The sequence below is a fragment of the Typopeltis vanoorti genome, chromosome 2 (assembly GCF_054136105.1).
Source record: "Typopeltis vanoorti isolate ZY-2024b chromosome 2, IOZ_Tvanoo_1.0, whole genome shotgun sequence".
In the NCBI taxonomy this organism is placed as follows: Eukaryota; Metazoa; Arthropoda; class Arachnida; order Uropygi; family Thelyphonidae; genus Typopeltis; species Typopeltis vanoorti.
In genome coordinates, this window is record NC_143550.1 from 82,125,499 (window position 1) to 82,152,500 (window position 27,002).

Consider the following 27,002-nt stretch of genomic DNA (forward strand, 5'->3'; position numbering starts at 1 on the left):
AAGTGGGATATTGGTGAATAAAGAGGAGACATCAAAACTGACCATTATATCAATGTGTTGGAGTGAGAGGTTTTCTATACTGGCTTTAAAGTGGGCTGAAGATGTGTTGCCAGTATATTGTTTGAGCACTTTTGGCTAAGCAGAATGTTGGTAGTCCATATATTCGAGGGGGGAGGTCTAGAGTTAAAGGGTTTTAGTCTGCTAGTCACTTCCACAGGCCAAGAAGTAATCTTCTTAAGGAGCCTATGGCGTATTCTGATTTGGGAGCTAGAGGAATCATATTCCACCAGCAGGTAGGCAGACTGATCTAACAGTAAAGAGATAAGCTTACTTGTGTAGTCAGTTTGGTTTAGAACTACAGTGGCATTTCCTTTATCTGCTTTAGTAATTATTATTTTACTGTTGTTTTCTATTTCCTAAAGAGCTCTGAATTCTTCTTTTGATAGGTTACTTTTTGGTGGTTTAGTTGGTTGAGAACACTGGTTACATTCAGTCTGATATTGCTGGCAGTATAGTTGGGAAGGTTGCGGATACCACACACAACACAACTTCTTCTTAACACACTTAAACAATCAACACCCCAGGATCCAGTTTACATTGAAAAAAGGAAAACAACAATCTCCCTTTCTTTGATTACATGCCAGCCTGATGGATCTCTGGCTTTCTCCTGTTTACAGAAAACCTACACACACACACAGGTAGATACATTCACCAGCAATTCCCCCCCCCCCCCCAACAATATGGGATTATAAAAACCCTATATAACAGGACAAAATTAATCAGTTCGGATAACAATGCCCTAACTACTGAACTCAAGCATATCCTTAACACCTTCGTAGCCAATGGCTACAACCCCCCCAAAAATATTAAAACCAATTAATCACCCTCTCCTTCAAAACAGATATTACTCTAAATCTATCACCATTCCTTATATCTGGGGTACTTCTGAAAAGCTAACAAAATCCTAAAAAATGACCTGATACCCTGTTACAAATATAAAAAGTTGGCATCTCTTATCTGCTCCACCAAAGACAAGCCACTTCCCCTAGATCTACATGGAGTATACCAAATCTCTTGCAGTTGCAAATTGTCTTACTATGGCCAAACATGCAGGACAGCTAATATCACGATATCTGAACACAAGGACTATATCCGTTTCCACCAATACAGCCTCAGGACTTGCTGACCATGCTTTGGACATCCACCACAAAATACACTGGAAGAAAGCCACTTTGCTACACTGCAGCAAGTATAAATATGAGAGATTATTCGTGGAATCAGCCTCAGCTCTAAAAAAATTCCCAAATCTCAACAGATTTGGATGCATGAGACTGCCCCAAATCTGAGAAGCTTGCATTCTAAGAACATCAGCTCAATTTAGCCCACTAGGGGACATCTTTAGGACTGACTTCAGTTACTTCCTTCAGCCATATTTGCTTAGTGCTAGTGCCTGTGTTCCCATATCATTCTTTTGTGATCCCTGATTATGGTAATGTAACATTACCGAAATACAGGAAGTATTAATTAAAGTTCTCAATTAATATTCTAGTATACGTTGTCTTTCCCAAAAATCTAACAGTTATGTATTACCAATGTATAAGTTTATCTACAAGAATTACAGTGCACATGTTGTGAGCAGATAAGAGTTAGAGTAGCCAACAGAATAACTGTATCGACTTTGGAAGAACAGAAGAAATGTTAACACCCAACGAATGCTTTGGTATAGTTGCCATGAAGTGCGACTATGCTTATTATGATTGCATGGCACCTCGAAGGAGCATAATCACTAATTGCTACAGAATGCTCCATACACACATTTTATATCAAAGTTTTTCTCAGCTGAATAACTGCTAATGATTATAAACTGCAAAGCTTCCCATCTATAGGGATATTGCTCTAATATTTAAATTATTCCAGTCCTTCTATTGTGACTATATGCTACAGAAAGCAGTTTCATTAATAACCTTTCCCTATTTGAGTCATTAAATTGCTATTTTAATGTTAATTTTAATTTTCTTATTTGTCTACCACAGCCAAGTTGCTTAGCTTTTTTGAAACTTTAATGATAGGAGAGTTAATCCTATGTGCATTGCATGCATTCTTCTGGCCAGTTTCGCTTTTTGTGAGAGGGAGAAGAAGAAAAAAAAAAAAACCACTTGACATCACCAAATTGAGACTGGCTAACTCACTTCGATTGAAATCATAAAGGTTCTACACATCCTAGGTGGGTTTCGAACCCAAATTACAATGTTTATTTACATTGTAATTACAAATTACAATGTAATTCGAACCCAAATTACAATGTAATTTGTGATCAAATTACATTGTAGAAAACCAACCGAATTATGAAAGCTCCTTAACTTTTTTTTCCTTATTTTCATTTTTAATGACAGTCTACTAGGAGTAAAAAGTGACAATCTGGAAATCTGTCCTGAAGATCAAATATGGATTTTATTATTATGCAATTTCCTGCCTCAGTAAACATGTGGTCTCATCAATACTTGTGACATGCATTTCAACTTCCCCTTGATCTCACAGTTACCTTGTCTAATGTCACCAACCCATTTGAATTTGAAACATGTGAAACTGCATTCAGTATTGCACACTCATTTCTGTATGTACATATGTTTGTCTCAGGAACAGCTGAATCCACACTTTACTGTATTTCTCCTCCCCAATACTTCTAGTTTCGTTGATTATGCACTTCCAACCTCTCACTGAACAACACTTTCTAAACATCTAACTCCAATACCATTCAAAATGAAGTCATCAGGTACATGCAAATCAATCCTTTCATCCATCAAATTCACTATATACATCTATAAACTGCACACACATTTCTTCTGCACAATCTTCTCATTGACTCATTAGCAACCATGGCCCTTTTCAATTTAGTTCTATCATAATAAGGCAGCACATTCATGACATTTACTAAATTGATTATTTAGTAAAGATCATGAATCTTTACTAAATAATGTAAAGATTATTTATAGCCAGAAAAGAAAAGAAAAAAAAAATCCTGATGTATCACACAATTGTTTCTTCAGTAGCTGTAACTCATATTTTGTCCTATGAAGGATGCTACTTAAGCATGCTATTTCACTTTTACTACCACCTCATTATCAACATTGCTTTCAGCCACTTCTTTCATACACTATCATTCACTGATTCCACATTGTTTACAATACTTTTTCTACCTAGCCTTATGTCGTTAATATTAGTTGCTTCATTCTCTCACTTTCCACATTTGCCATGACTCAAATTTCTTGTACTTGCATACAAAACATTTCTGACACTAAACCATTCACTCTTTTCAATGAATACACACTACATCGTAAGAAATCTCTTATACTAAGTGAACAAAGAAGCCTTGGCTGCCATTTTCCTTGTATGCATTGGTGCCATGAAAAACACTTTCTGGATCATATCGCATATTAAATTTCACAAACATGCAGATGTAACATTACAGCTGCAGTAAATAAAATACTGCTAAAAATAATTACTAATACTCACCAAAATAAATAAGATTTGTAAGTCACATGCAGCACTGCTTCTAGTTAAACTATACTTTAATCTATTTGCTTGCAAATAGGATGAAATTATCATTGTTTACTGAGAGTTCAAGAAAAGATTTTGAGGACAGAAGCAGGTGGAATTAGGATAAATTCGAAACACGGTGTTCCATTTGACACAATTAAAAATAGAGCCATGCATAATATTTTTGTTGTTAGTTGGTATTTAGTATTAGTAGTAACTGTGCACCTAAAGTATATTTTTAAGAAAAACATGTTTGGACTTGGATTTTGGTATTTTTTTTTTAATTTGTAGCTGTAAAAAAAGTACAATCAAAAGGAACTTTAATGAGCATCATATGACCTAAGCTTGCCATTTATAACAGCATCTTTTTTTTATTGTTTCCCTGAAAATATATTTTTAAAAGTAATATTTATTTATATTCAAAGTATTAGTTTTTGTTATATGTTTGGTGAAATTTAAATGATCATCTGTTGTTTTGTAGATACTAAAGCAATTAATGTGTAGTCATTAGCCTCTATGTGCAAGTAGCATAATTGCAAAAAAACTTCATGTGCAAACTTTGTTTTACTTATACAAAACAAAGGAATAAAGGATTAAACAAAAATATAATTTCTTGGGATTTTTAATTTCATCTGTTTCCTTTCACCTGAAACCTTTACTGAATAAATTGTAAGAGTAATCATTTGACAATTCTTGAATGATAACTGCATAACTAGATGTAAACTTTCCTCTAGTTTTCATGTCCAGTAAGATCTGAGATTGAGAGAATAGGAATTTTAACATAGCAAGTACAGTACATAATATTATGCTATGTTAAAATGTACAATGAAGGAGCCTCTGTAGCTCAGTCAGTATAGACAAAGCCCTTTGGTCGGAAAGACCTGGGTTTGATTCCCATCCATGATGTGAGGAACCTTTATTTGGTCTCTTTTTTTTTTTTCGACTAAACATGAGTTAGCTGGTCTCATACAAAGATGGAGGGTTTTTTCTCTTGGAAACGCAGGTTTTTCATCCCTCAGAACAGGCAAACTGGCCATGTGAACACACTTCTACAGGCCAGAATACCCCCCCCCCCAAGCCAGGCTCTGTGACAAGTCAGTTGGGATCGTGCGCGAAAGGTTGCATCATGTAAAAAAGTCGACCCCAAATAGATGGGATAAGGCACAAGAAGAAGAAGCAGAAATTAAAATGTACTATGAAAGAACACAAGCATAATACTTGGATTCTTTCAAGGGTTCATTTATGTTGAATCAAACATAGTGCAGTTTTATGTTGTAATACCAAATAAATGTCACATATGGAAAATTTTGTTTTGTAGTATTTCATTTATTTCTTCTTTGCAGATAAAGGTTCTGTATGGGATTAAAAAAGAAAGTTCCATTTAGCACAACAGTGCAGAAACTAATTTATTAGCAATAACATCAAAATCTGAATTTTTTTTTTTTTTTCTCTCTTAGCACCAGGATTTTATACCAGGATGAAACAAACAAACAAAAAAAAAATATATATATTAAGCCATAGAGACTGGGATATCTCCATTTCTTCTCAAAGTTTTACTTAAAAGCAAAGCACAATTAGATATGCAGGAAGAAATGAAAAAAGAAATAAATAATACAAAATTAAAAAATAAATTAAAATAAGCACAAAGAAAAATGCTTTAAAGTAATGCTCGAGCTGGAGATTTTTCTTTTTTTCTTACTATTCCTTTTGCACCCTTTTCAAGATTCCATCTTAAAATATATAAAAATACCATGCAACACGCTTCATGGTACTCGAGTCCATAGTTCTGACTGTATAATACAGTAACTGCAGAGTATTCGCATCTTAACACTTGGCTGCTCTTCTGACTGCTGCTACTGCTGACAGATGCAATCAGGCACTCCCAGTGATGTGAAGAACTGTCTCAGCACCACGTCGTATCAGGGTAGTCAACTCTGATGCGATGTTTTAGTTTGGCCTTGGATCGATGCCTAGTAAATTCAACGTTTCCTGAAATGATATAAGGATACAATGATATATCACATACATAAAGTCAATGCACACTAATTCTGTCATATAATCACTGAATTCAAAATATTCACACCTTTTGCAACCACATAATGAAATGCATATAATTTTATAATTTTTATATAAAAATAAGACTATTTGCTTTATGCATTAGCAAATGAAAAAAAACAACAACAACTGCAATTAAGTGAAGCTTCCACATGTATTCATACTAGGATATGTACTATCAGCTGGTAATGCATCACTGGAACTGACTCATTAAAGCAAACACCATTACAACATATTCACTTGTTTCAACGAATTGTCAGAAAATCCCATAGGCATAATGCCATTCTAAAGGAAATTCATTAGTGCACACTATCCTCTGTAAGAAACTATTCTTGAGGTCCCTATCTCAGTTTGCTAAAGTAAGAGTTGGCTGTCTGTGAATCCTTTCAAAAGAAATATGGATTAATTATATATCTGGTTTTATCTTTTATCCAAGTGTAAGAAAACGAAGTACTTTCAGGACTGGGGCAACTCGTGACAAAGGTGGTATAAGTTCTCATCACTTGCCTTAGTATCCTATAATGCAAAGCACATCTCCTTACAGACATGTATAATGCTATGAAAAAGGGTCACTACCCAGACTGGTTTCGACCTTTATTGAGGTCTCATCAGTGGGAGCCAGACCCAGAGGTAGTGATACTAAGGTGGAAGTAATGGAGAAGTCATATTTACCTATACGAGTTGCCAAAGGGTGTCATACCCTATTATTAAAATTCTCTGGATTAGGGATAAGTTTATGGAAGTTTTTTCACTTGGCTATGCTGCTAATTATATATTTGGTTTTATCCTTTATCCAAGTGTAAGCAAACAAAGTTTGGTGCAACTCATGGTAAAGGTGGTATAAGTTCTCATCACTTGCCTCATATTCTAATTTCTTTCAAGTTTTTTAAAGCTGAATTAAAATTTTAAATAAAATGTCAGAACTTGTAAAATGTAAAAAATCTTATTATTTTTTATTTTTCTGTATTCAAATATTTCTGAACAAGAGAAACTGCTCATACATACTATATTGCAAAATTTCTACAAAAACATCTATTTTTCTCACATACTGTGTACCATTAACATATCCTGTACTATTTGGGCAAACTATGCATACGAGGGTGTGCTGAAAAGTTGTGATAATCACCATGAAGGAATTGAGGTAGAACCATGTAACTTATACATTATTCTACATATTCCCCATGAAGTGTTATATGCTTCTTATAATGCTGCTGCATCATTTTCAATCCTCTGAGAAAAAAGTATTTCCCTTGTTGCACAAACCAGTCCTCAGCTGCAGATATGACTATCATCTGTGGTATATTTTGTTCCTTTAAATTTGGGAATAGGAAATAGTCAGATGGGGCCAGGTCTGGCAGGTGAATAGAGTGGATGAGGCAGACATTCAGAGTCCAAGTTGTGTATTGTCTGTTGGGTTTCATGAGCAGTGTGAGCCAGATGGCATTGTCCTGCCAAAGCAACATGCCTCTTCTTAGTTTCCCATGGTGTCTTTTCTTCAATACCTCCTTCAGAGATGTTGAATAAGCTGCTGCTTCTGCAACAGTTTCACCTTTTTTGAGGTAATCGGTAAGGATTATACCATCCCTATCCCAAAACGACTTTTAAAATCTTTGTGTCTCCACTCCACTGACTGTTGTTTGGTCTCTGGGTCATAGTGATGGAGCCATGTTTCATCAACAGTTACAATATGAGCCAAAACATTTGCACCTGGTTTCTCAAAATGACTCAAAATCCCTTCATATGACAGCACACATTCTCTTTTGGTTGGCATTCAAACATTTGGGGACCCACTTTGCTGAGCGCTTCTCTATGTCCAGATGTTGGTGGATAATGACCACAACTCATTCTCTGGATATCCCCCCCCCTTTGCAATGTTTTTGGCTGGTATTTGCCTATCATTAAGGATCATGGAATGCACTGTATCAATGTTTTCAGGTATGATTGCTGTGGAAGATCTTCCTGATCTGGAGGCATCTGTTGTCTCAGGATGCCCAGTTTTACACTTGGCCACCCATCTGGCAACTGTTGGATATGTTGGAGCACAGTCCCCTTAAGCCTCACACAGAGTTTGGTGAATCTCAGTTGTGGATGTTTTTGAAGCACGAAAAACTCAATGATGGCCCATGTGCCGCAGTATCTTCGAATTTCTTTAAAACCTATGATATGTCTTCTTATATATATATCCTGAAAGAAAGAGAACAAATTATTACAATTTGATGAAACATGGGAATTAAAGGATTTCAAGATATGTTCTTTCTTGTGGTTATATCAATCATTTTTGTTCTAGGTGTTTATCAGAACTTTTCAGCCTCCCCCACCCTTGTATATGAAAGTGCAAAGAAGAAAGTACAAGTTTCATAATTTCTGAGTGATTTCATTCAACAATGCTGGACTACTGCATTAAGAAGGATTACTTAATAGTATGCTTGGTATTTAAGTCATGTAATAAAGTAATACTGATTTACGTTAGATTAATGCCTGTAATTTTTATTTTTCTTGCCTTGAACAGAAAACCCAAGAAAAAATGGAGGTAGTTAATTTCAGATAATTTGATTATCTGAAATTAACTAAATTTAATATTATTACTACAATCAAATAAAATTAAATTTGATTGTAGTTAATTTCAAATAATTTAGGTGGAAAGGTTTGTGTGTGTGAGATAACACAGGCCAGGCTGGCCAAGTGGATAATGTTTCTCTTCTCCAACACAGGTTGTAGATTGGAATCCCACTGTTGCATGGATGTTTATAAATAATTTTAGATGGGGATGAATTTCAATGCCTAGATCGCCCTACTTTCAGAGACCTGAAATGACTTTAAAAAGTTTGATGTTTTTTTAAAGCAGGGTTCAGCCAAACTACGACACTAACAATATAACAGATTTACATACTTTATGAGTGGATTTCACATAAAAAAAAAAAAAGAACTGCCATTGCCAACAACATTTTGGCAAAACAATGGTGTTCATTTAAATACATTTAATTACTGGTAGATACAGTGAGCTAGATAAGGATAAAAAAATTCATAACATTTAATAAAGATTTAGGAAGGAAACTAAAGGAAATTAGGAAATCAATGTCAAAATGACATCACATTCTCATATACTAATGCATAAAACATGAAAAATAAGCTCATGTGATTTAAATTATTAATCAGAGAAATTAGGATGAATATTATGCAATTTCTGAATGATGGTTTAATGAAAACATTCTTGATATTGAAATTCATAATGATAACTATGATGTTGAAAAGACTAAGTAAAACAAGAGGAGATGTATTATCACTCATCATGGAATATTTAAACTAAGAAACTGATGATATACTGAATTCTTATTTGGGAGTGTGGGGTTAGGATACATGGTCTGATAGCAAAAAGTGGGAAAGGAGGAAGTAATGAATACTACAGGCATATGTAGTCTCATAGTAGCTTCCATGATATTAGAACACTAGAAGAAACACCATTACAGGTTTGATTCTAATCAAGTGATTAGAGTAAATTTTTATTAGGATTTTTCAGTTCGAGTTGGTTACTGTTTGGTGCAGACAACCAGGGCTTTTTCTCCTGGAAGCTTGTATTTGTAAGGTTTCTTCTGGAACCATTACAACTTAAAATCAACTCTAGACTACATTATTTCCAACAGTAATACCAGTTACAGATAGTGCCAGTTATACTCAAATCACACGTAAATGTAGAAATTGTTGATAGAGGTGGCCCAACTACCTGTGACAGTGACAGGGCTCAGTTAATGAAGCAGATGATTAAAAAAAAAAAGGTAAACTTTCGAGTAATTTTGTGTTCAGTAAGTTCATCTAACCTGTATATAAACCTACTAGAAGAGAGAGAGAATCTTGAATTACATAACATCAGAGCTGTTGTGATGGACCATATTAAATATTTATGTGAATAGTGATTATGTGACCTTGGAAGGTGAAATTAAGATTAAGGAGATAAGAGATAATCAGAAAGCATCAGGTGAAATTTTAAAAAACAGTTATCTTTCAGGGGTATGAGAGTTCAAGAGGATAGTTAAAGAATAAGACTTAAGGAGTACTGGGGAGACATTATATAAGTGATACTAATTTGTTAGCATATTGATACAACATGGAGGTGCAAGGCAAATCATTGCATATGTCTGCGTGAAAGACAAATAAAGTAGATGGTGTGGATTTTTCAAAAATGGTACGGTGCTGTGAACGTCATATGTATGCATGGGAAGATGTCTTGGATATTTATGTATAGAGACTGAATAAGAGAAAAGAACAAGCATAGATATGTAGGAAATGCAATTTTCTCATGGACCAAGAGACCCTGCTTATATATGAGTAGCAAAGTTAGAATTGTAACTGATATAGCAGTTGAAGATTGTGTGAATGTTCAGAGAGCGTGAGGATTTGATAGCACTGAAAAAAGTTGAACTTCAAAAAGTTCAACTTTTTTCAGTGTATAATGTATATAACGTTAAAAAAAAAAAAAACATTGAAATTAACGATAAAGTGGACAATAATGATGATGTTGAAAAACAGAATGCAGTTAATGATAAGGTGGTGAGCTGGATTGACGGAAACAAGTGTGTGTGTGTCTGGGGATGAAGTGAGAGTGAATGATGATGATAGCAAAAAAAGGACAAGTTTTGAAAGCTGAGTTGCTGAAGATGAGACAGATGCAGAGTGAAATGAAAAGAATTTGTAGATATGTATGGAAGAGTGAAGAAGACGAAAACAAATGATGTCAGTATGAAAATGGTAACAAAAAACCTGCAAGTGGTGTTGTATGGCAATTTGATTATTAGAGGGGTGGTAAACAAGAAGATGCACAAGGTTTGTTTTCCTGGAGGTATAACGAATAATGATCGAGGCATTGGATACGAGGACTAAATGAGCAAAGGAATTGGTAGTGGTAGTAGCAACAAATGACTTGACTGGGAACAAGGAGAATATAAGATTGGCTAACAGGAGGTTGAAAGTTTATTTTTCACTTGGTTAGAATATAGTAAATTTAGTTTAATCCTTTATCCAAGTGTGAGCAAACAAAGTTTGCACCTGAAAGTATCTTCAGGACTGGGATAATGTGGTGCAACACCAGGATGACTACTTGCAAAGGTGGAGCAAGCTAATAACACTCCTAACTCAGTATCTCCCATAATGCAAAACACATCTCCTTGCGGATATGTCTAATGTTATGCATTAAGGGAAGGGGCCAGCACCCAGACTAGTTTCGACATTTATTGAGGTCTCTTCAGTGGGAGCCAGGCCCAAGTGGAGATACAAGCCAGAAGCATTAGTAGGTCATCTCTACTTATAGGAGTTGCCAAATGGTGTGCCACCTCTTTAATAAATTACTCTGGATTTAGAGAAAGATGTTGAAAGTTTAATTTTCACTTGGTTAGAATATAGTAAATTTAGTTTAATCCTTTATCCTATATGTTAGTAGCTTGCTCCACCTTTGCAAGGAGTCGTCCTGGTATTGCACCACCCTACCCCAGTCCTGAAGATACTTTCAGGTGCAAACTTTGTTTGCTCACACTTGGATAAAGGATTAAACTAAATTTACTATATCAGGAGGTTATTGAGAAGGATAAAATATAATAATAGGAAATGTAATCAAGTATGTTGTCCAGGTAGTGATGAAATGAAGCTGAGAGAAAAAATTATGAATGATAGGTTAGCAGAAATGTGTGAAGAGAGGAGTGCAGTTTGTTAATGTGTGGAATGAGTTTGAAGGAAGAATTGAGCTGTAATAAGTGTGGACTGCATTTGAATGGTTTGGGTGTGAGTCACTTGGAGAAACTGCTGCTGGAAGGTAGAGTAATGAGTGCAGAGAATGAATCTGAGCAAGTAAGAAGCAATGTGAAAGAGCAGGAGAGTAAGGAAGGAGAGATTGAATGGTGCTTACAAATGAAGTGGGTAGCATGAGTGTAGAGAATGAGAGAACAAGCATGCAAGACAAACAGGGAGACTCAGGGGAACTCAGTGTGAAAAAGGTTGATACTCCATGAGGATGTGAATGTGTGCATGTGTAGACAAAAAGGGAAGGGGATGACCTGGCATGTAGGGAGAAGAGCTGAATTTGAAGAAGGTTCTGGCATGGGAAAGGAGAAAAAGAAATGGCTTGAGAAAGGTTTTTAGAAGACACATCTAATAAGTGGCAGAGTGACTCTTGTCATAAATCCAGGAATGAGCTGTTATATTTGTATACAAATGCTATAAGTATCAAAAATAAGTGAAATGAAATGGTTGCATTGATTGAGTTCATCCACGCAAAAATTGTTAGAATAAGTGAGACATGTTTGGATGAGGATGACATCCTGACAGGAATAGAGATGGAAGGGTATGATGTATTTCGTGAAGATAGAAAGGGTAAAGAGGGAGGTGGAGTACTACTGATGAAAGAAAAAGAGTTATGTCCATATAAGGCAGAGATGCAAGGGGAGGGGAAATAGTGGTAATGGTTTTGAGGTGGGCAGTATGGTTTGAGATAGAGGTGAATAGAATGAAATACTTCAATGGATGTTGACATAGACCTGGTACTGCAGAGGGTAGTGACCAGGAAATGTATAAGCAAATTAGCCAAGGCAAATGGGTGATTTTAATTATGGCAATATAGAATGGGATGACAAGATAGCAACTAAAAGTAGAGAAAATGAGTTTGGGTTTCCGAGAGACAACTACCTCAGGCAGTATGTAACAGAGGGCACATGATGATTGAGCGTCTTGGATTTGATCATCTCATTAGAGGATGTTATTATAAATGAAGTGTCAAATCTCCCTCTAGTTGGGGAGAGTGACCATGAAGTGATTACCTGGATGGTTGCCAACTATGTGAGGAAAGGGTATGTGGAACTACAAGGCTGGTGATTATGAGAAGATCAGGAGACAGTTTGCAGCTGTAGCATGGAATGAGTAGTTGGGTGGAAAAGGGGATCAATGCAATGTCTAAATTAGGTTAAATAAGGAAGGTGTGAAATGGATGGATGAAGAGATTAAGCATGCAATACAGAGGAAAAAAGGCATTATGAAGGCAACATAAGGAGTGGTAATAATAAATTCCATGAGGAATGCAAAGAACAGGCAAGGAGGGTGATTCGGTTGGTAAGGGTAGCAAAAGTTCAATATGAGTGGCAGTTAGCTAATGAAAAAAAAAAAGAAAAAAATCTTAGGGAGTTCTTTTGATATGTAGGCATCAAAAATAAGAACGATTATGGTAGGATAGCATGGATTGGAGAAAATGGTATAAGGAGAACTGCTGCAGAGGATATAGTTGAGATATTTAATGAGCAGTTCATAAAGGTCTTTCATCCTTGAGAATTTGACATCATGGAGAGTTTAAGAGCAGTGGATGAGGAGGAGAGACTAAGTGATGAAGAGGTATATGAAGTATTAAGCAAACTTGATATTAATAAGGCAGTGGGACTTAAAAATATGACTTCACAACTAGTTATAAACCACATAAGAAATTGGCATCTCTTATTTGCTCCACCAAAGACCAGCCACTTCCCCTAGACCTACCTGGAGTATACCAGGTCCCTTGGATTTGCAAAATGTCCTACTACCACCAAACAGGCAGGACAGCCAATATAGGCTATCCGAACACATGGACTAAATCCAGTTCCACTAATACAGCTACTCAGGACCTGCTGAACATGCATTGGACACCCACCACAAAATACGCTGGAAGGAGGTCACTTTATTACACTGCGGCAAGTACAAGTACGACAGATTATTCCTTGAATCAGCCTCAGCTCTGAAAAACTTCCCAAACCTCAACAAATTTGGGTACCTGAGACTGCCCCAAATTTGAGAAGCATACATTCTAAGATTGGCCAAGACAACTCAATTTAGCTTGCTAGGGATCACCCTTTAAGACTCTAGGACTGACTTCAGTTGCCTTCCTTCAATTTCATTTGCTTAGTGTGAGTGCCTGCATGCACATATCATTGTTTTGTGATCCCTGAAGATGGCAATGTAACATTGCTGAAATATAGGTAGTTATACAAACAAAAAAACATTAAGATAATAGATGTTTTATGTACCAGATTACTCATGGAGATGATGAATATCAGGAATTTCTCTCAAATCTACAAAACAGAAAAATACTAATAACAATGGGGGAAACTCTCATGCAAAGAATAATTCTGATCAGATGGAGGATGTGACAGGAAATTTGGGACTGATGAAAGTAAAGAAAGAGATGATAGTCTTTGAATTCTTTAAGACAACAGGACTGGTATTTACTAAAAAAATTTTCATAGACAGTCATAAATACAAATGGACCTCGCCACATGATGGCAAAACTAAAAACTGCATTGATTATACCCTAATAAACAAAAAAATGGAAAATAAATTCTCTGATAGGTGGCATCAAGAGAATTGTATGATTAAGTTTATATTATTACTAACATCAACAATTTCCCTCAAAATTTGCCTAACTTATTAGTACTCCAATATTGTTAGGTCTCATATTTCCATCTCCTAGGTCACTTTGGAACTGCATCATTCTGACTACATCATGGTCTTCCTTTGGATCATTTTTCTGCCATTCTTGACAACATCTGTTTTGCTAACTTTTGCTCTCCCATTCTTGTTTAAGTGATGATATCACCTTAGATTAACTGTGCTCATACCTTTCTGAATGCTAAATGTTAAATTTCTTCCTAATATCTCCATTTTCAATATGATTCTGCAACTGATGCCACCTTCCTCCCCTAACTTTTCTCAGAAGTTTCATACCTGGTCTCCAGTCTTTGATCAACTGTTTTATTTCTAATTCAACTTTCAGATCCATAGTTAAAATTGGTTTGAACACTGTCCACTTTAGCATTTTGGATAATTTAGTAGTATTATTATTTTCTTGATTTCCATTGAGTCAAAAGACTCATCATAAGAGGACAACACTAGACAAAGTCTACTGTACCACTTCTGAAATTCATCCACTGTTTGCACATTCATCATCATTCTCTCTCTCTCTCTCAATGAATTCCATGTGCTACCACTCTCCATAAAAATTCATCCTCTTACTCACTACTACTTCGCTTTGCAACTTTCTTGTCCTTGTTCCATTACCTAATTTTACCACATGAAAAAATTTTCCAAGTGTAAATCTGATAATCTTTTGATATCTTAGATGTTTCTATTGTATTTCCCCTTCTTCTATACTCTAAATTCTCTATCTTACATGCCTTCAGTCTATCCTCATAAGCAACATTGTACAGTCCTGATATAATTCTTGTAATTCAGCTCTGCTTCCTCTTCAAGGTAATTCTGATGGTTAGTGCTGACGTTTTAGCTCTTTAAGAGCTAAAACATCAGCATTATTACTAATAACCCTCTCAATCATCAGATCATCTGCAAACAACTGAATATCTACCTGTAGTCCAGTGACTATGTCCGCGCGGTTAGCCATTACTAGCCATCGTGGCTTTGTGCTTCGCAACCATATGCCTGGGGAAGGAGTGTCCTAGGTTCGATTCCCGTTGGAGACGTGAGGAGCTGAAGGATCTTCCTCAGCCATAGCCAAGTTAGCCGGTCTTGGGCGTGGGCAGTAGGGTTTTTTCCGCCAGTTTATCTGGTGTTTTTCATCCCGCAAGCAGGCAAACCGGCCCCTTGAACACACAGGGATACAGCCAAGAATACCTTGAGGCATATGAGTGACCATTCTATCCTCGTATTTCGGTTACGAAATCCAAGCATGCTTGGAAGGTTGTGGGCCTTAAAGGCCTGTTAAAGCCATTGGGATAGATAGATAGTCCAGTGACTATCACTGGCAAAGACTGAACAGTAATGGCTATTAATCATGTGGAGGTTTCTGTGGTTAAGAAGTTCAATCGAATCATTCTGGTTCGGTTTTGTGACCACATTTTTATTAAAAAAGACTGTTTTTTAAAACTAAACAAGTATTAAAAAATAAACCTGAAAAGTTTCATTAGTCATGACTAACATCTTTGGAGGTAAAGATAACTAACAGTTTAAAGCACAAACTATAAGAAATTACGAAAAAAAAAGTTCATTTATTGGTATTATGAACATCAAAAAAGTTCGTTAAAAAACCGAATATCAGATCTATACAACTGTGTTGGATCGTAACTTCTTCTCAATCACGTTTTATCATCTTACAATTCTCTCTCTTTAGTATTTAACTAATTGTAGGCTGATATATCAATCGAATATGAAGAAAATGTATATTATACTGAGCCACTCCATATTCTGAATTGCAAGAGCAATTTAGGTAAATCAACCTTCAACTGTATTAGGTTATCATAACCTGATTTTAGGCTGAGGTTTTTATTCTTACTACATAGGGTTCCCGCTAAGATTCGTATTATTTTAATGAGCGGTGCAATGAAACAATCAGGCAAATACAAGATTCAATTCAAATAAAATTATTTAATGCAGTGTCACATAAATTACATCCTAACACAGTACTCCAACAGGGACATTATAATAAAATGAATATAAAGCTCTCATTAAGATTCTAGTATACTACTCAGCTGAGCTTAAACTTTATAATTAAAGATTCTATTTAACAGATCTTATTCTTCTTATTAGAGAGAACTTCTATCATAACCTTACTCTGATCAAGGTTACATCTCAAAACATTTAAATATCAAATCAGTTCAAGATATTCAGAAAGAATACAACTCGTGAACCATCAGACATTTATTTGTAATTCTCTAAGCTCAGTTAATCAAAATTAGTTCATGTAAGTTCAAGATTCCTAAATTACAACAAATATGCTTCTCAATATTCTCGTTCAGTCAATGAACACTTAATTCAATAAAATAGCACTTGTCACTTGAAGAGGGAAAAGTCTTAGCACATCACACATTAAATCTTGACTCACTGAATGCAACAACTAGGAACAATTTACTTTCGGCAGAATTAATTTTCATTACTTCTCACTAAGTATAGTATATTCTGATGAAGCTATATTCTGGTAATCTTACCAGAATATAGCTTCATCACATCTTAAGGAGATCGAACAACAATTTTTAAAGTCCTTGACTTTTACTTTGTAGTAACACAAACTTAAAAGAATCTTCCATTTCCGCGACTGATTTATAGACTCGGGAGAATATAACCTTTATGCACTTGGTTTAAATTATCTACCTATTTCTTCTTTTTCTTATACGTATTATCCTATTTCCTGCACTATTCCACTGTTAGGCGTTAGGAAGTTTTGGTATAAATCCAACTCAGAAAAAGGTAAGTTAAAATACCAAGCGATTCCTGGTCCTTTAAATTCCATTTTCGGCACGTCAAAATTCCCCTCCAGTCACCAGCTACCGTTCTCTATACTCCCCTATTCGATTCTATCTTTACTTTCGTTTTCGTATCCACTCCTTCCTTTTTTCCCTCCAATAACTGGTTCTCACTGGTTAGGCGCACATCAAACTTGTTTTTCCCTTCGTATATAGTAGTTCAAGTTCACACGCTAGGAGAAATTTGCATGTTTTCTGACAACAACCAATCAAATGATATCATAAAGAATCTTCTGGATATATTAAAATTATATACATTACAGTTTCTAATATTATTATTAAAAGAATAAAGCAAATAAAATAAATGCCACTTTAATATAGAGGCTTTTCATGTCTATAATATATTTAAAAATTACATAAATAAAATTAACTAACAAAATAAATTTAAATAAATACTGCTTATGATATGGTAGGTCTTGTTAATTGTGAATGAAGTATGATTAATTATAAATATCTTCATTCACAATTTAACAACTGTTAATACGTGTTAGCTGGAAACAATGCTATTTGATGTCGCGTTCTGTGGTTCACTTTCACTCTGTCCAAGGTCTGAACTGGGTAAATTTTTAATAAAGACTAACCAAACTTGATTTATAATCAAGCTTTGATTTTTGTTGCATTGTGTAGGCATTATAATCATATTTGCTGCCTCTTTGAATTTTCTCGTGAAACAGTTTTTATCAATGTACGACATGTTTGTTCTGTCCCAGAGTACATCATGACCAGTAGAAGCTGTGTGAAATGCCAAGCCAGACTTCTTTTCTCTCTTTTTTTATACACCCTTTTGATGTTTGCTCATGCAGATTTCTCCCAATCTCCCCATCTGGCCTATGTAGCAGATGCCACAGGAACAGTGAATATTATAAACTCCTGGTTTTTTCTTTGGGTGATGTGGAGGTTTCGGAGGATGAAGAGATTTCGATATTTTTTCAAGTGACAGGAAAGTCACTTGAAAAAATATTGTATTTGTATAACATAAAATAACATAACATAAAAATATTTTTATGTTGTATTTGTAGAGAAGTTTGGCTAATTTATCTGTCACATTTTTGGTATAAGGAAGGGTGACTGGGTTCTTGAAGTCTTGTTTATTTAAGTTTCTTTTAGGTGCTGTATTGAGAATTTTCTTAATTTTCTTAGTTTTGAAACTATTCAGTTGTAGGATCTCTGTTAAGTATTGCATTTCTTTTTTCTGCTTTTCTTCTGTACTGGGGATACTGTATGCTTTATCCCTTAAGGTTTTTATGAGGCCTATTTTTTGCTTGGGATGGTGGTATGAGGTAGCATGAAGGAATCTTCTAGTGTTTGTTGGCTTTCTATAAATGGAGAACGATAATCTGTTTTTTCTTTCATTTATTTCTATAAGGATGTCTAGGAAAGGAAGTTTTTTTATTTTCTTCTAGTTCCAGAGTAATTTACTGTGGAAAAAATTCAGTTCCCTTCTAAAAGAAAAAGAAAAACAAAGGAAACATCTAGATCACTGCAAAGTAGTAATTAACCTCTCCTCAAGAGTTCAAACAAGAGATGAAACAAATCTTCTTATGAAAGGCTTTAATTTTGCTGTAATGGCATGACAAGTCCTGAAAATTGATATCATAGCCCAAATTGAAAAAGGAATAAGAAATGTACCAGGAGATATAGCAGATCTGATCCGCATTCAAAGTACAGCATTACTATTAAATTGCAAATTACCACCAAAAAAACAGAATTCGCAGCCCTTAATAAACTCAAATCAGACAAAAACATAGTCATAATAAAAGCAGACAAAGGAAATGCAACAGTGATTTTAAACTCAAAAGATTATAACGAAAAAATGAAAAGCCTTCTTTAAGATTCCAACACCTACAAAGCATTAGACAGAGACCCCACTTGGCAAACTCACAACAAAACCAATGAACTTATCAAGAAAATACTAAATTGGTCTGAGGAACTAAAAAGAAATTTACAATCAAAACACCCACTAGTTCCTAGAATATACGGACTTCCCAAAATTCGTAAATGAGATATACCACTAAGATGATAGTAGATGGAAGGGACTCTCCTACCTCTAATCTGGCAAAGCACCTTACAAACTTGATTTTACCACATATAGAAAAAACACTGTCGTTCATTAAGAACAGCACAGACTTCATAGAGAAAGTAAAAGATATACACATCAATCTTTCAGACAAATTAGCGAGTTTAGATGTGGTCAGCCTTTTCACAAAGATTCCAAGAAATGAAACAGTAAACATCCTAGAAAATCTCTTCCCATCAGACATTGTACGGCTCTACGAACATTGCAAAAAAACATTCTTCCTTTACCAAGACAAACTCTGGGAACAAAAAGGACTAGCAATGGGTTCACCTCTCTCACCAGCTCTAGCAAACCTCCATATGGAAAATTTTGAAAATAATGCTCTAGAAAACTGGCACATCAAACAAAAAAAAAATTTGGCTCATTATGTGGACGATATCTTCATCATTTGGCCAGGAACAGCACTAGAACTAACTGCATTTAAAGACTATCTTAATAACTTACATCCTAACATAAAATTTACTCTGGAACTAGAAGAAAATAAAAAACTTCCTTTCCTACACATCCTTATAGAAATAAATGAAAGAAAAAACAGATTATCGTTCTCCATTTATAGAAAGCTAACAAACATAGGAAGATTCCTTTATGCTACCTCACACCATCATCCCAAGCAAAAAAATAGGCCTAATAAAAACCTTAAGGGTTAAAGCATACAGCATCCCCAGTACAGAAGAAAAGCAGAAAGAATACAATACTTAACACAGATCCTACAACTGAATGGTTTTCAAAACTAGGACAATTAAGAAAATTCTCAATACAGCACCTACAAGAAACTTAAATAAACAAGACTTCAAGAATGCAGTCACTCTTCCTTATATCAAAAATGTAACAGATAAATTAGCCAAACTTCTCTACAAGTACAACATAAAAGTGACTTTCCTGCCACTTGAAAAAATATCAAAATCTCTTCATCCTCCGAAACCTCCACATCACCCAAAGAAAAAACCAGGAGTTTATAATATTCACTGTTCCTGTGGCATCTGCTACATAGGCCAGATGGGGAGATTGGGAGAAATCTGCATGAGCAAACATCAAAAGGATGTATAAAAAAAGAGAGAAAAGAAGTCTGGCTTGGCATTTCACACAGCTTCTACTGGTCATGATGTACTCTGGGACAGAACAAACATGTCGTACATTGATAAAAACTGTTTCACGAGAAAATTCAAAGAGGCAGCAAATATGATTATAATGCCTAAGCAATGCAACAAAAATCAAGGCTTGATTTTAAATCAAGTTTGGTCAGCGTTTATTAAAAATTTACCCAGTTCAGACCTCTGACAGAGTGAACGTGAACCACAGAACGCGACATCAAATAGCACTGTTTCCAGCTAACATGTATTAATGGTTGTATAGATCTGATATTCGGTTTTTTAACGAACTTTTTTGATGTTCATAATACCAATAAATGAACTTGTTTTTTCGTAATTTCTTATAGTTTGTGCTTTAAACTGTTAGTTATCTTTATCCCTGAAGACGTTAGTCTGATGACTAACGAAATTTGTCAATTTCGTTAGTCGAAATTGACAAATTTCTCCAAGATCTTAACTACAGATGAAATACAAACTGGCCTATAATTTGATAATACGATCACCACCCTTATGCAATGCCACTATCTTACCTTCCTTTCACTCTCTCCAGAAACTTTGAACTTTCCCCAATTGCAAGACTTTAATTAAACAGCCAGGTTAATGGCATGGTCATTTCCACAGCAGATTTCATTAAAATATGTGGTGAAATTCCATCTATTCTTCCTAGAATACAATCAATACTTAGTATACAGAATACAAGAATACAATCTTCTTCATTTACTTCAGCCCTCCTTATCTCTCTAGGAATAAAGGCAGTTTGCAAGGATGGGCCACTCTAATAAAGTGATCATTAACTAGCTCAACTATGTATGTCATCAGTTTTGATTACTCGAGTCCCACCTCTATCCAGCAAGGTAATCTTCCCACAATCATTTCTTCTCCTGATGGCCACTTCTTCACTCTCTCTCTCTCTCACTCACACACACACAAAACCTCAGGATTCTTTTTGGAAATTGCAAAGCTAATCTCCTCTCATATTTCAATTTTTTCTATTCTTAGAATATCAGTCACCTTTCTAGCTTGAGCAGAAACACAGATTGGAAGGAGAAGACAACACATGGGAGGAAAGAAATGAAATTTATGCCGTTACTAAGGAATAATTATCTGAGACAGCATGTGATGGAATATACTAGGGATCTGAGAGTGCTCAATCTAGTAATTGCAGCTGAGAATTTGTCTATAATCAATATGACCACGTTGCTACCAACTGGTGAGAGTTGTCATATAGTCTTGACCTAGGAGGTGTCCAAATGTGTGGATTTTCAGTTATGAGGAGGTGGGTATATGTGGAATTACAGGGCTGGTAAGTATGACAAATTAGGAGATTGCTTGGATCAGTGTCAGGGTATGTGAAACTGCAAGGGCTGGATGTTGATAGTGCATGGGAAGTGATAAAAGCGTGTTTGAACAAAGTAATGGCAGACTGCATACCTAGAGTCAGGAGAGTAAATCGAGTGGGAGTTAAATTAATGAATATCATCATTAAACTGAAGCTGAAAAAAAATGTGGAGGGAATTCAAGGAGGAAGGAGACCAAGTAGACCCATGAGCAGTACAAAACACAGACCCAGAAGGGTAACCAGTGTAGTAAAAAAAAGGCAAAAGCAGAGTATGAAAGGAAATTAGCAGTGCAGGCCAAAGATAATCCCAAACATTTCTTTTAATATGCTGCAAGTAAAAGGAAGAATGTTTATGGGAATGATTTTAATGAATGCCGATGATAGGCAGGTAACTGAATCAGTCAAAATAGTAGAACTACTAAGTGAACACTTTGCAAGAGTATATCATCCTCCAGGTGGAGATACTGTAGTAACAAGAGAGGCAAAAACTTGTATGGGAACTGAGGTAAACGAAGTGGAGGTGTATAGCATATTACAGAACCTTAATGTGAATACAGCTATGGGATTAGATGGTATAATAGCTCGAGTTTTATGTGAAAGTGATAGAGAATTGCCAGTGCTTTTTAGCGCATTGTTTAATCTAAGTCTCAGCTCTGAGTTAGTCTGAAGGGGTGGGGAAATAACTCCATTGCATAAAGGAGGCTCCAAGACTGATGTAAAAAATTACCAACTGATCAGCATAATGAGTTGCTGCCAAGAGCAAAACACAGGAATGGATAGACAGAAATGGGATACTGTATGGGAGGCAACATGATTTTGTGAAGGGTAGGCCAATTCCTCAGTAACTTGCTCACGTTTTATAATACAGGGACAGCTGAGTTGGATAAAGGTAATCGGTTTACAGTGATATAGCTGTACTTTGCAAAAACCTTGGACAGAATACCAAATGGAACTCTAATCAATAAACTGCAGCACATGGGAATGGATATAGGGTTGGTGGATAAGAGGATGGTTGATGGATAGATATCAGGGAGTAGAGTCAAGCAGGCCTGTGACTAGTGGCATGCCACAAGGCTCTGTTCAGTTGTTTGCTGATAATGCAAAGTTGGGTACAGCAATATTTAATACAGATAATGTTAAAATTTGCAAGGTGATTTGGATAGACAGACAGTCTGGATAAAGGAGAATGGATATCAGTTGAATGTTGCAAAGTGTAAGATTATGCATTTTAGAATGAAAAGGTTACCAGCCATGTAACACATTGATGGAATCATACTCCAGGAAATTGATGAAACCAGGGATTTGGGGATGTTAGTGGATAGGCAGTTAAAGTTTAGAGGGAACATTGCAAAAGTGGCTCAAGCAACTCATCAGATTACTTGGTTACTGAAGAATATCCTGCCGTGAAGAGAAAAGAAGGTTATTATACCTCTTTGTAGAGCTTTGGTAAGACCTCATCTTAACTACAGCACACAAGTCTGGTCACATAGGTTTCTTGGGATGAGGTGGATGAGAGAATTAAGAGACAAGTGACCAAGATGGTAGCAGGTCTATGGAATGAAGTTTACGAGAACAGGTTGAAGATTTGTGGGTTACAGAAACTGGCCAACAGGCAGAAAAGGGGTGATATGATTGAGACAAACAAATTACTGAAGGGTTTTTTTTACAAGCTTAATTCAGAGGAAATTTTTTTCAGAACAGGTCTGGTTATGGGAGAACTAGGGGCCATCCTTGGAAACTGAGTAAGGGTGTAGTTAGCGTGTTAGAACTAGGTTTTTTGCTTGGAGAGAGTGGTGAATGAGTGGAATATGCTGTGGGTACGTGTCATGACTGTGAATGAGTTCAAATCGAAGTATGATAGATGCTGTGCAAATGTTGGATAGTGCTTGGCATGATGTTTAGGGCCTTCCTGATGAGTTTAAGGACTCCATGCAGTGGCCCATAATAATAATAATAATACTCATGCAACTGTTCATCACTTCTCTCATTATATGCCTTCCATAATCTCTCATCAGCAATTCTTGTTTAATTTCTCTAGTCATTCATGTGGCTCCAAATCACCTTGTATCTTCTTCACTTGAGATATACCACCTGCGATTGCTATCAAGAAGCTTCTCTTAATTAGCTAACTACTGACTTCTCTTCCTTCGAATTCTTTGATGCATTATACTGGCCCAAGCTGAGTTCTAAGCTATGATAGTTGCCTGCATCATAATTCAATTCTGCATAAATGACTTCTATTTTGATACCAAGTGAGGACTACATGGTCACTCTCACCAACTGAGAACAAATATGACATCTCAGTCATACTTGTTCCTATGAAATCCTCTGATGTTCTGACTAAGTACACAAGTCTTGAACTTTGTCTTCTCTCCACCACATGTTGTGGTGGAGAGAAGACAAAGAGAAGCCTAAGACAGTTGTCCCTCAAGGAGTTCAAAAATTCATTTCCTAAGGCTTAATACCATATGTTATTTCCTCTGCTCAGTTTATATTGCTATAACTGAATTCCCCAATAATGATCACACACTTATCACTGACCCAAACTAATTTCATTAACTATTTGCTGCTTGTCACATCTATATTATTTTCATGTCTGGAGCAACATCCCACTAAGTATCTTGTAAACCCTTATCTGACACCATATATGAGAAGCCATTATTGTTATTTCTGCTCTGATTCTCTACCCTGAGAGGTCACAGTTCTTCTGTTATCTAGAGTAGCAGCACTCCATGATGTTTACTTCCCTATTCTGCCAAAATATGTTATGCTCTTCAATTTCTATCTGTTAGAACATTCTCTTCCTCAGTTAACTAAGTTTCATTGATACCAACAATCTTTAGCATTGAGTCAATCAAGCCAGAAACTAATTCCCTTTATTCCTAAAGTTCCTGGCATTTGTATACAGAGAAGCCAGCACATTACCAGCATTTACATAGCTATTATTACTCTCTGCATACTCCACTGGCACTGCAATACAGTATACACCTTCTCCTTTCTCAAGCCATTATCCATGAGGACATTTCTGCTACATTCTGTACTTACAAGTCTTCTAGTTTCTCTGCTCTAACACATTCACTTGTCCAGAAAGCAACAGTCTCTCCAAGCTTGAATCCTTTTGTGTTGAAAGGTAGTCCATTTCTTATATACAGTCTCCCTTCTGTACTACACACCTCCACATACTCCATACCTCTCTCTCTCTCTCCCTACACATTTTCACTCTCATCTTATTCATTCATTCTCATTGCTCTTCTCCACTGCATTATCATACTGAGGCAATATCCTCACTATCACTCTGACACATTTCTGCTGTACTATCTCTAATGTCATCACATGCTACCTGTAAGAATGAACCACACTCACTATCTTTCCTCTCAGCAAGCACTCTTCTGGTGACCTACTCTACACACCCCAAACAGCTTCATTCATTCTTCGTCATTGGCATCCCTAACTTTCTGCTTCCAGTCTCTATCCTCTCTCCTTCCTCCCACACCCACTCTCTGTCTCTCTCAACATTCTCCAATTTCCTCACTTTTACTGTCTCTCCCATTCTCTCAACTTGTTTTCTCCTCTGTTCTCGCACATCTACACTCATTCTTCTCTACTAGCTAACCCCCCTTCTAGTCTTTTATCCCTTCATTCATTCTTTTTAACTCAGTCTTCATGCCTTCTATTGCCTTTCTCTCTCTCTTTTGATGCATCCTGCTTTCATCTGATATTCACTCACACAATCATGGCTAGACAAAACAGCTTCCACTGCCACACTGCCCCAAGTCAAATCCATAAACACATCTTTCATCTTCTCTTCACCCTCTAACATCCTGTTGCACTGTATAAGTCAGCATTCCCCAACTTCACCTGTATGACTGTGCAAGTCAGCATTCATCCATTTCTGAAGCACTATCTTAGCTGCTGGTGAATCATGAAATTGAAACATCTGCATCACTCAGTATTTCCCACTGCCTACATTTAATCCACGTTTGTGTTTCTCACTTGCCACATTTTCTCTTGGCATCTTGTCATATGCGTTTTCCAGATTACAAAATACAGATCCTTGTTATATTCTCATGATTTAATCTACTCATGACAACTCCTAACTGGCCTGCCCTCAAACTATTCATCCATCAGTTTCTTTTCTACAATTTAAATTAGCATCTTCTTAAGCTCTCAATAGAGAAATTGATGTAATTCTCACATTAAGTTTATTTACTTTAAAAAAAAAAAGTTTTTTTAATAGATAGGTAGGGATTTAGGAATAATTATATAGGGATCCCAGATACGTTGGAAAAAACTATGGGACACTTATGACCGAAGGTGAAAGTTTAGTATGCGCATACATCACATATGCCAGTCTTACAAAATGATTCTAACTTTCCAAGTATGTGCGTGGTAAGGTTTACTATGCACACACTATACTAACTATAAGTAAAAAAATAGTAAATCCAATTGTTAGGCTGCATATTTTCATTAAGCCATTTTAAGTTGTCTTCAAGTGGTTTTTTGCTTACTATTATAGATACAAAATAGATTGTTAATACAGTAATACTCTTCTCACCTGACAATATTCTTATTAATCAATCAGTCTAGCTCACTTTTGCAATACTTTTCTGAAGAATGAATTCTGAAGAAAGAATGAGTCCCATTTCATTCTTCAGAATGAAATGGAACGCATTAGCCCAAAACGAGATGATCCTGTATTTTATGGGATGTCTGGGATCCCTAGTGTTATGAGAAATTTAGTTATCTGGAACACTCCAAATTACTTTCAGCATTTAGAGGAAAGTCCTCTTCGTTTATGAAAAAACAGTTCTCATTTTAAAGAAAAGATATCAGAGCTTCGTCTTTGCCCAGGTGATTTTTTCAGCCAAGATATTGTGTATTCTGCATTCACAAATGTTCAACTTCCTCAAACAAGATTTTCCAGTAGATATTGTCAGCCTATTTGACTGTCTTCCATTCTGGCTACTTCCTATGACAACATAAACTTACCAAAAAATTGAAGGCATGTCGATGGGTAGTCTTTTTTTCTCTCACACTAGCAACTACTTCATGAAAAAATCTGAACAATGTATACTGAATAGCATTCTTCTTAAGCCATCCTTATGGTACAGATATGCTGATGATGTTTTTGTGATTTGGCATGAGTCCCATACAGACCTACAAGAGTTTGTCAATAAGATCAATACCTTTCACCACTGCATCCTCACTCCAGTTAGAACAATAGGATTTCCCTTTTAGATCTCAGAGTACTTCAACCAGATGATAGCCTTCGCTTCTCATTATTCAGAAATAAAACAGATACTGGACTTGACATTCATCCACTTTCACACCATCATAATTATAAAAAAACTGGCACCATTAAGGCTTTAGTACATTGAGCACACTCTCTTTGCTCCACTGAATTGCTGCTCTCCTAAGAAATAAATCACATCAAGTCCATCTTCCTTACTAATGGCTTTAATGAATCATATGTCAATAAGATAATTAAGTTTCCTTGTCATCTGCTTCTCATCCAAATAGTGATACAAAGGTGGTCCATCATGTCACCATTCCCAGCATCTCTGAAGGTATAGCCATTGGCCTATAAGTGTTCTTCCATCCTATCAAAGAGAAATTTACTTTTCTAGGCTTGGCTAAAGGTATCAAATTCC

General features: G+C 35.9%; 1 protein-coding gene across 7 annotated transcripts in view; it reads right to left on the reverse strand.

Annotated features, from left to right (window-relative positions):
• Positions 1-4,893: 4,893 nt before the first annotated feature.
• Positions 4,894-27,002, reverse strand: part of Upf2 (UPF2 regulator of nonsense mediated mRNA decay) — a 705,876-nt gene continuing 683,767 nt past the window's right edge. For 4 of the 7 annotated variants that reach the window (XR_016550243.1, XR_016550244.1, XM_090412106.1 and 1 more), the window contains one exon: positions 4,894-5,526. Coding sequence is in view for 5 of the 7 variants with exons in the window: in XM_090412106.1 (XP_090268232.1) it covers positions 5,485-5,526 (42 nt within the window). In the remaining 2 variants the exon portion in view is untranslated. The remainder of the gene's footprint in view (positions 5,527-27,002) is intronic. The other 3 variants (XM_090412133.1, XM_090412097.1, XM_090412124.1) reach the window with 1 other exon arrangement.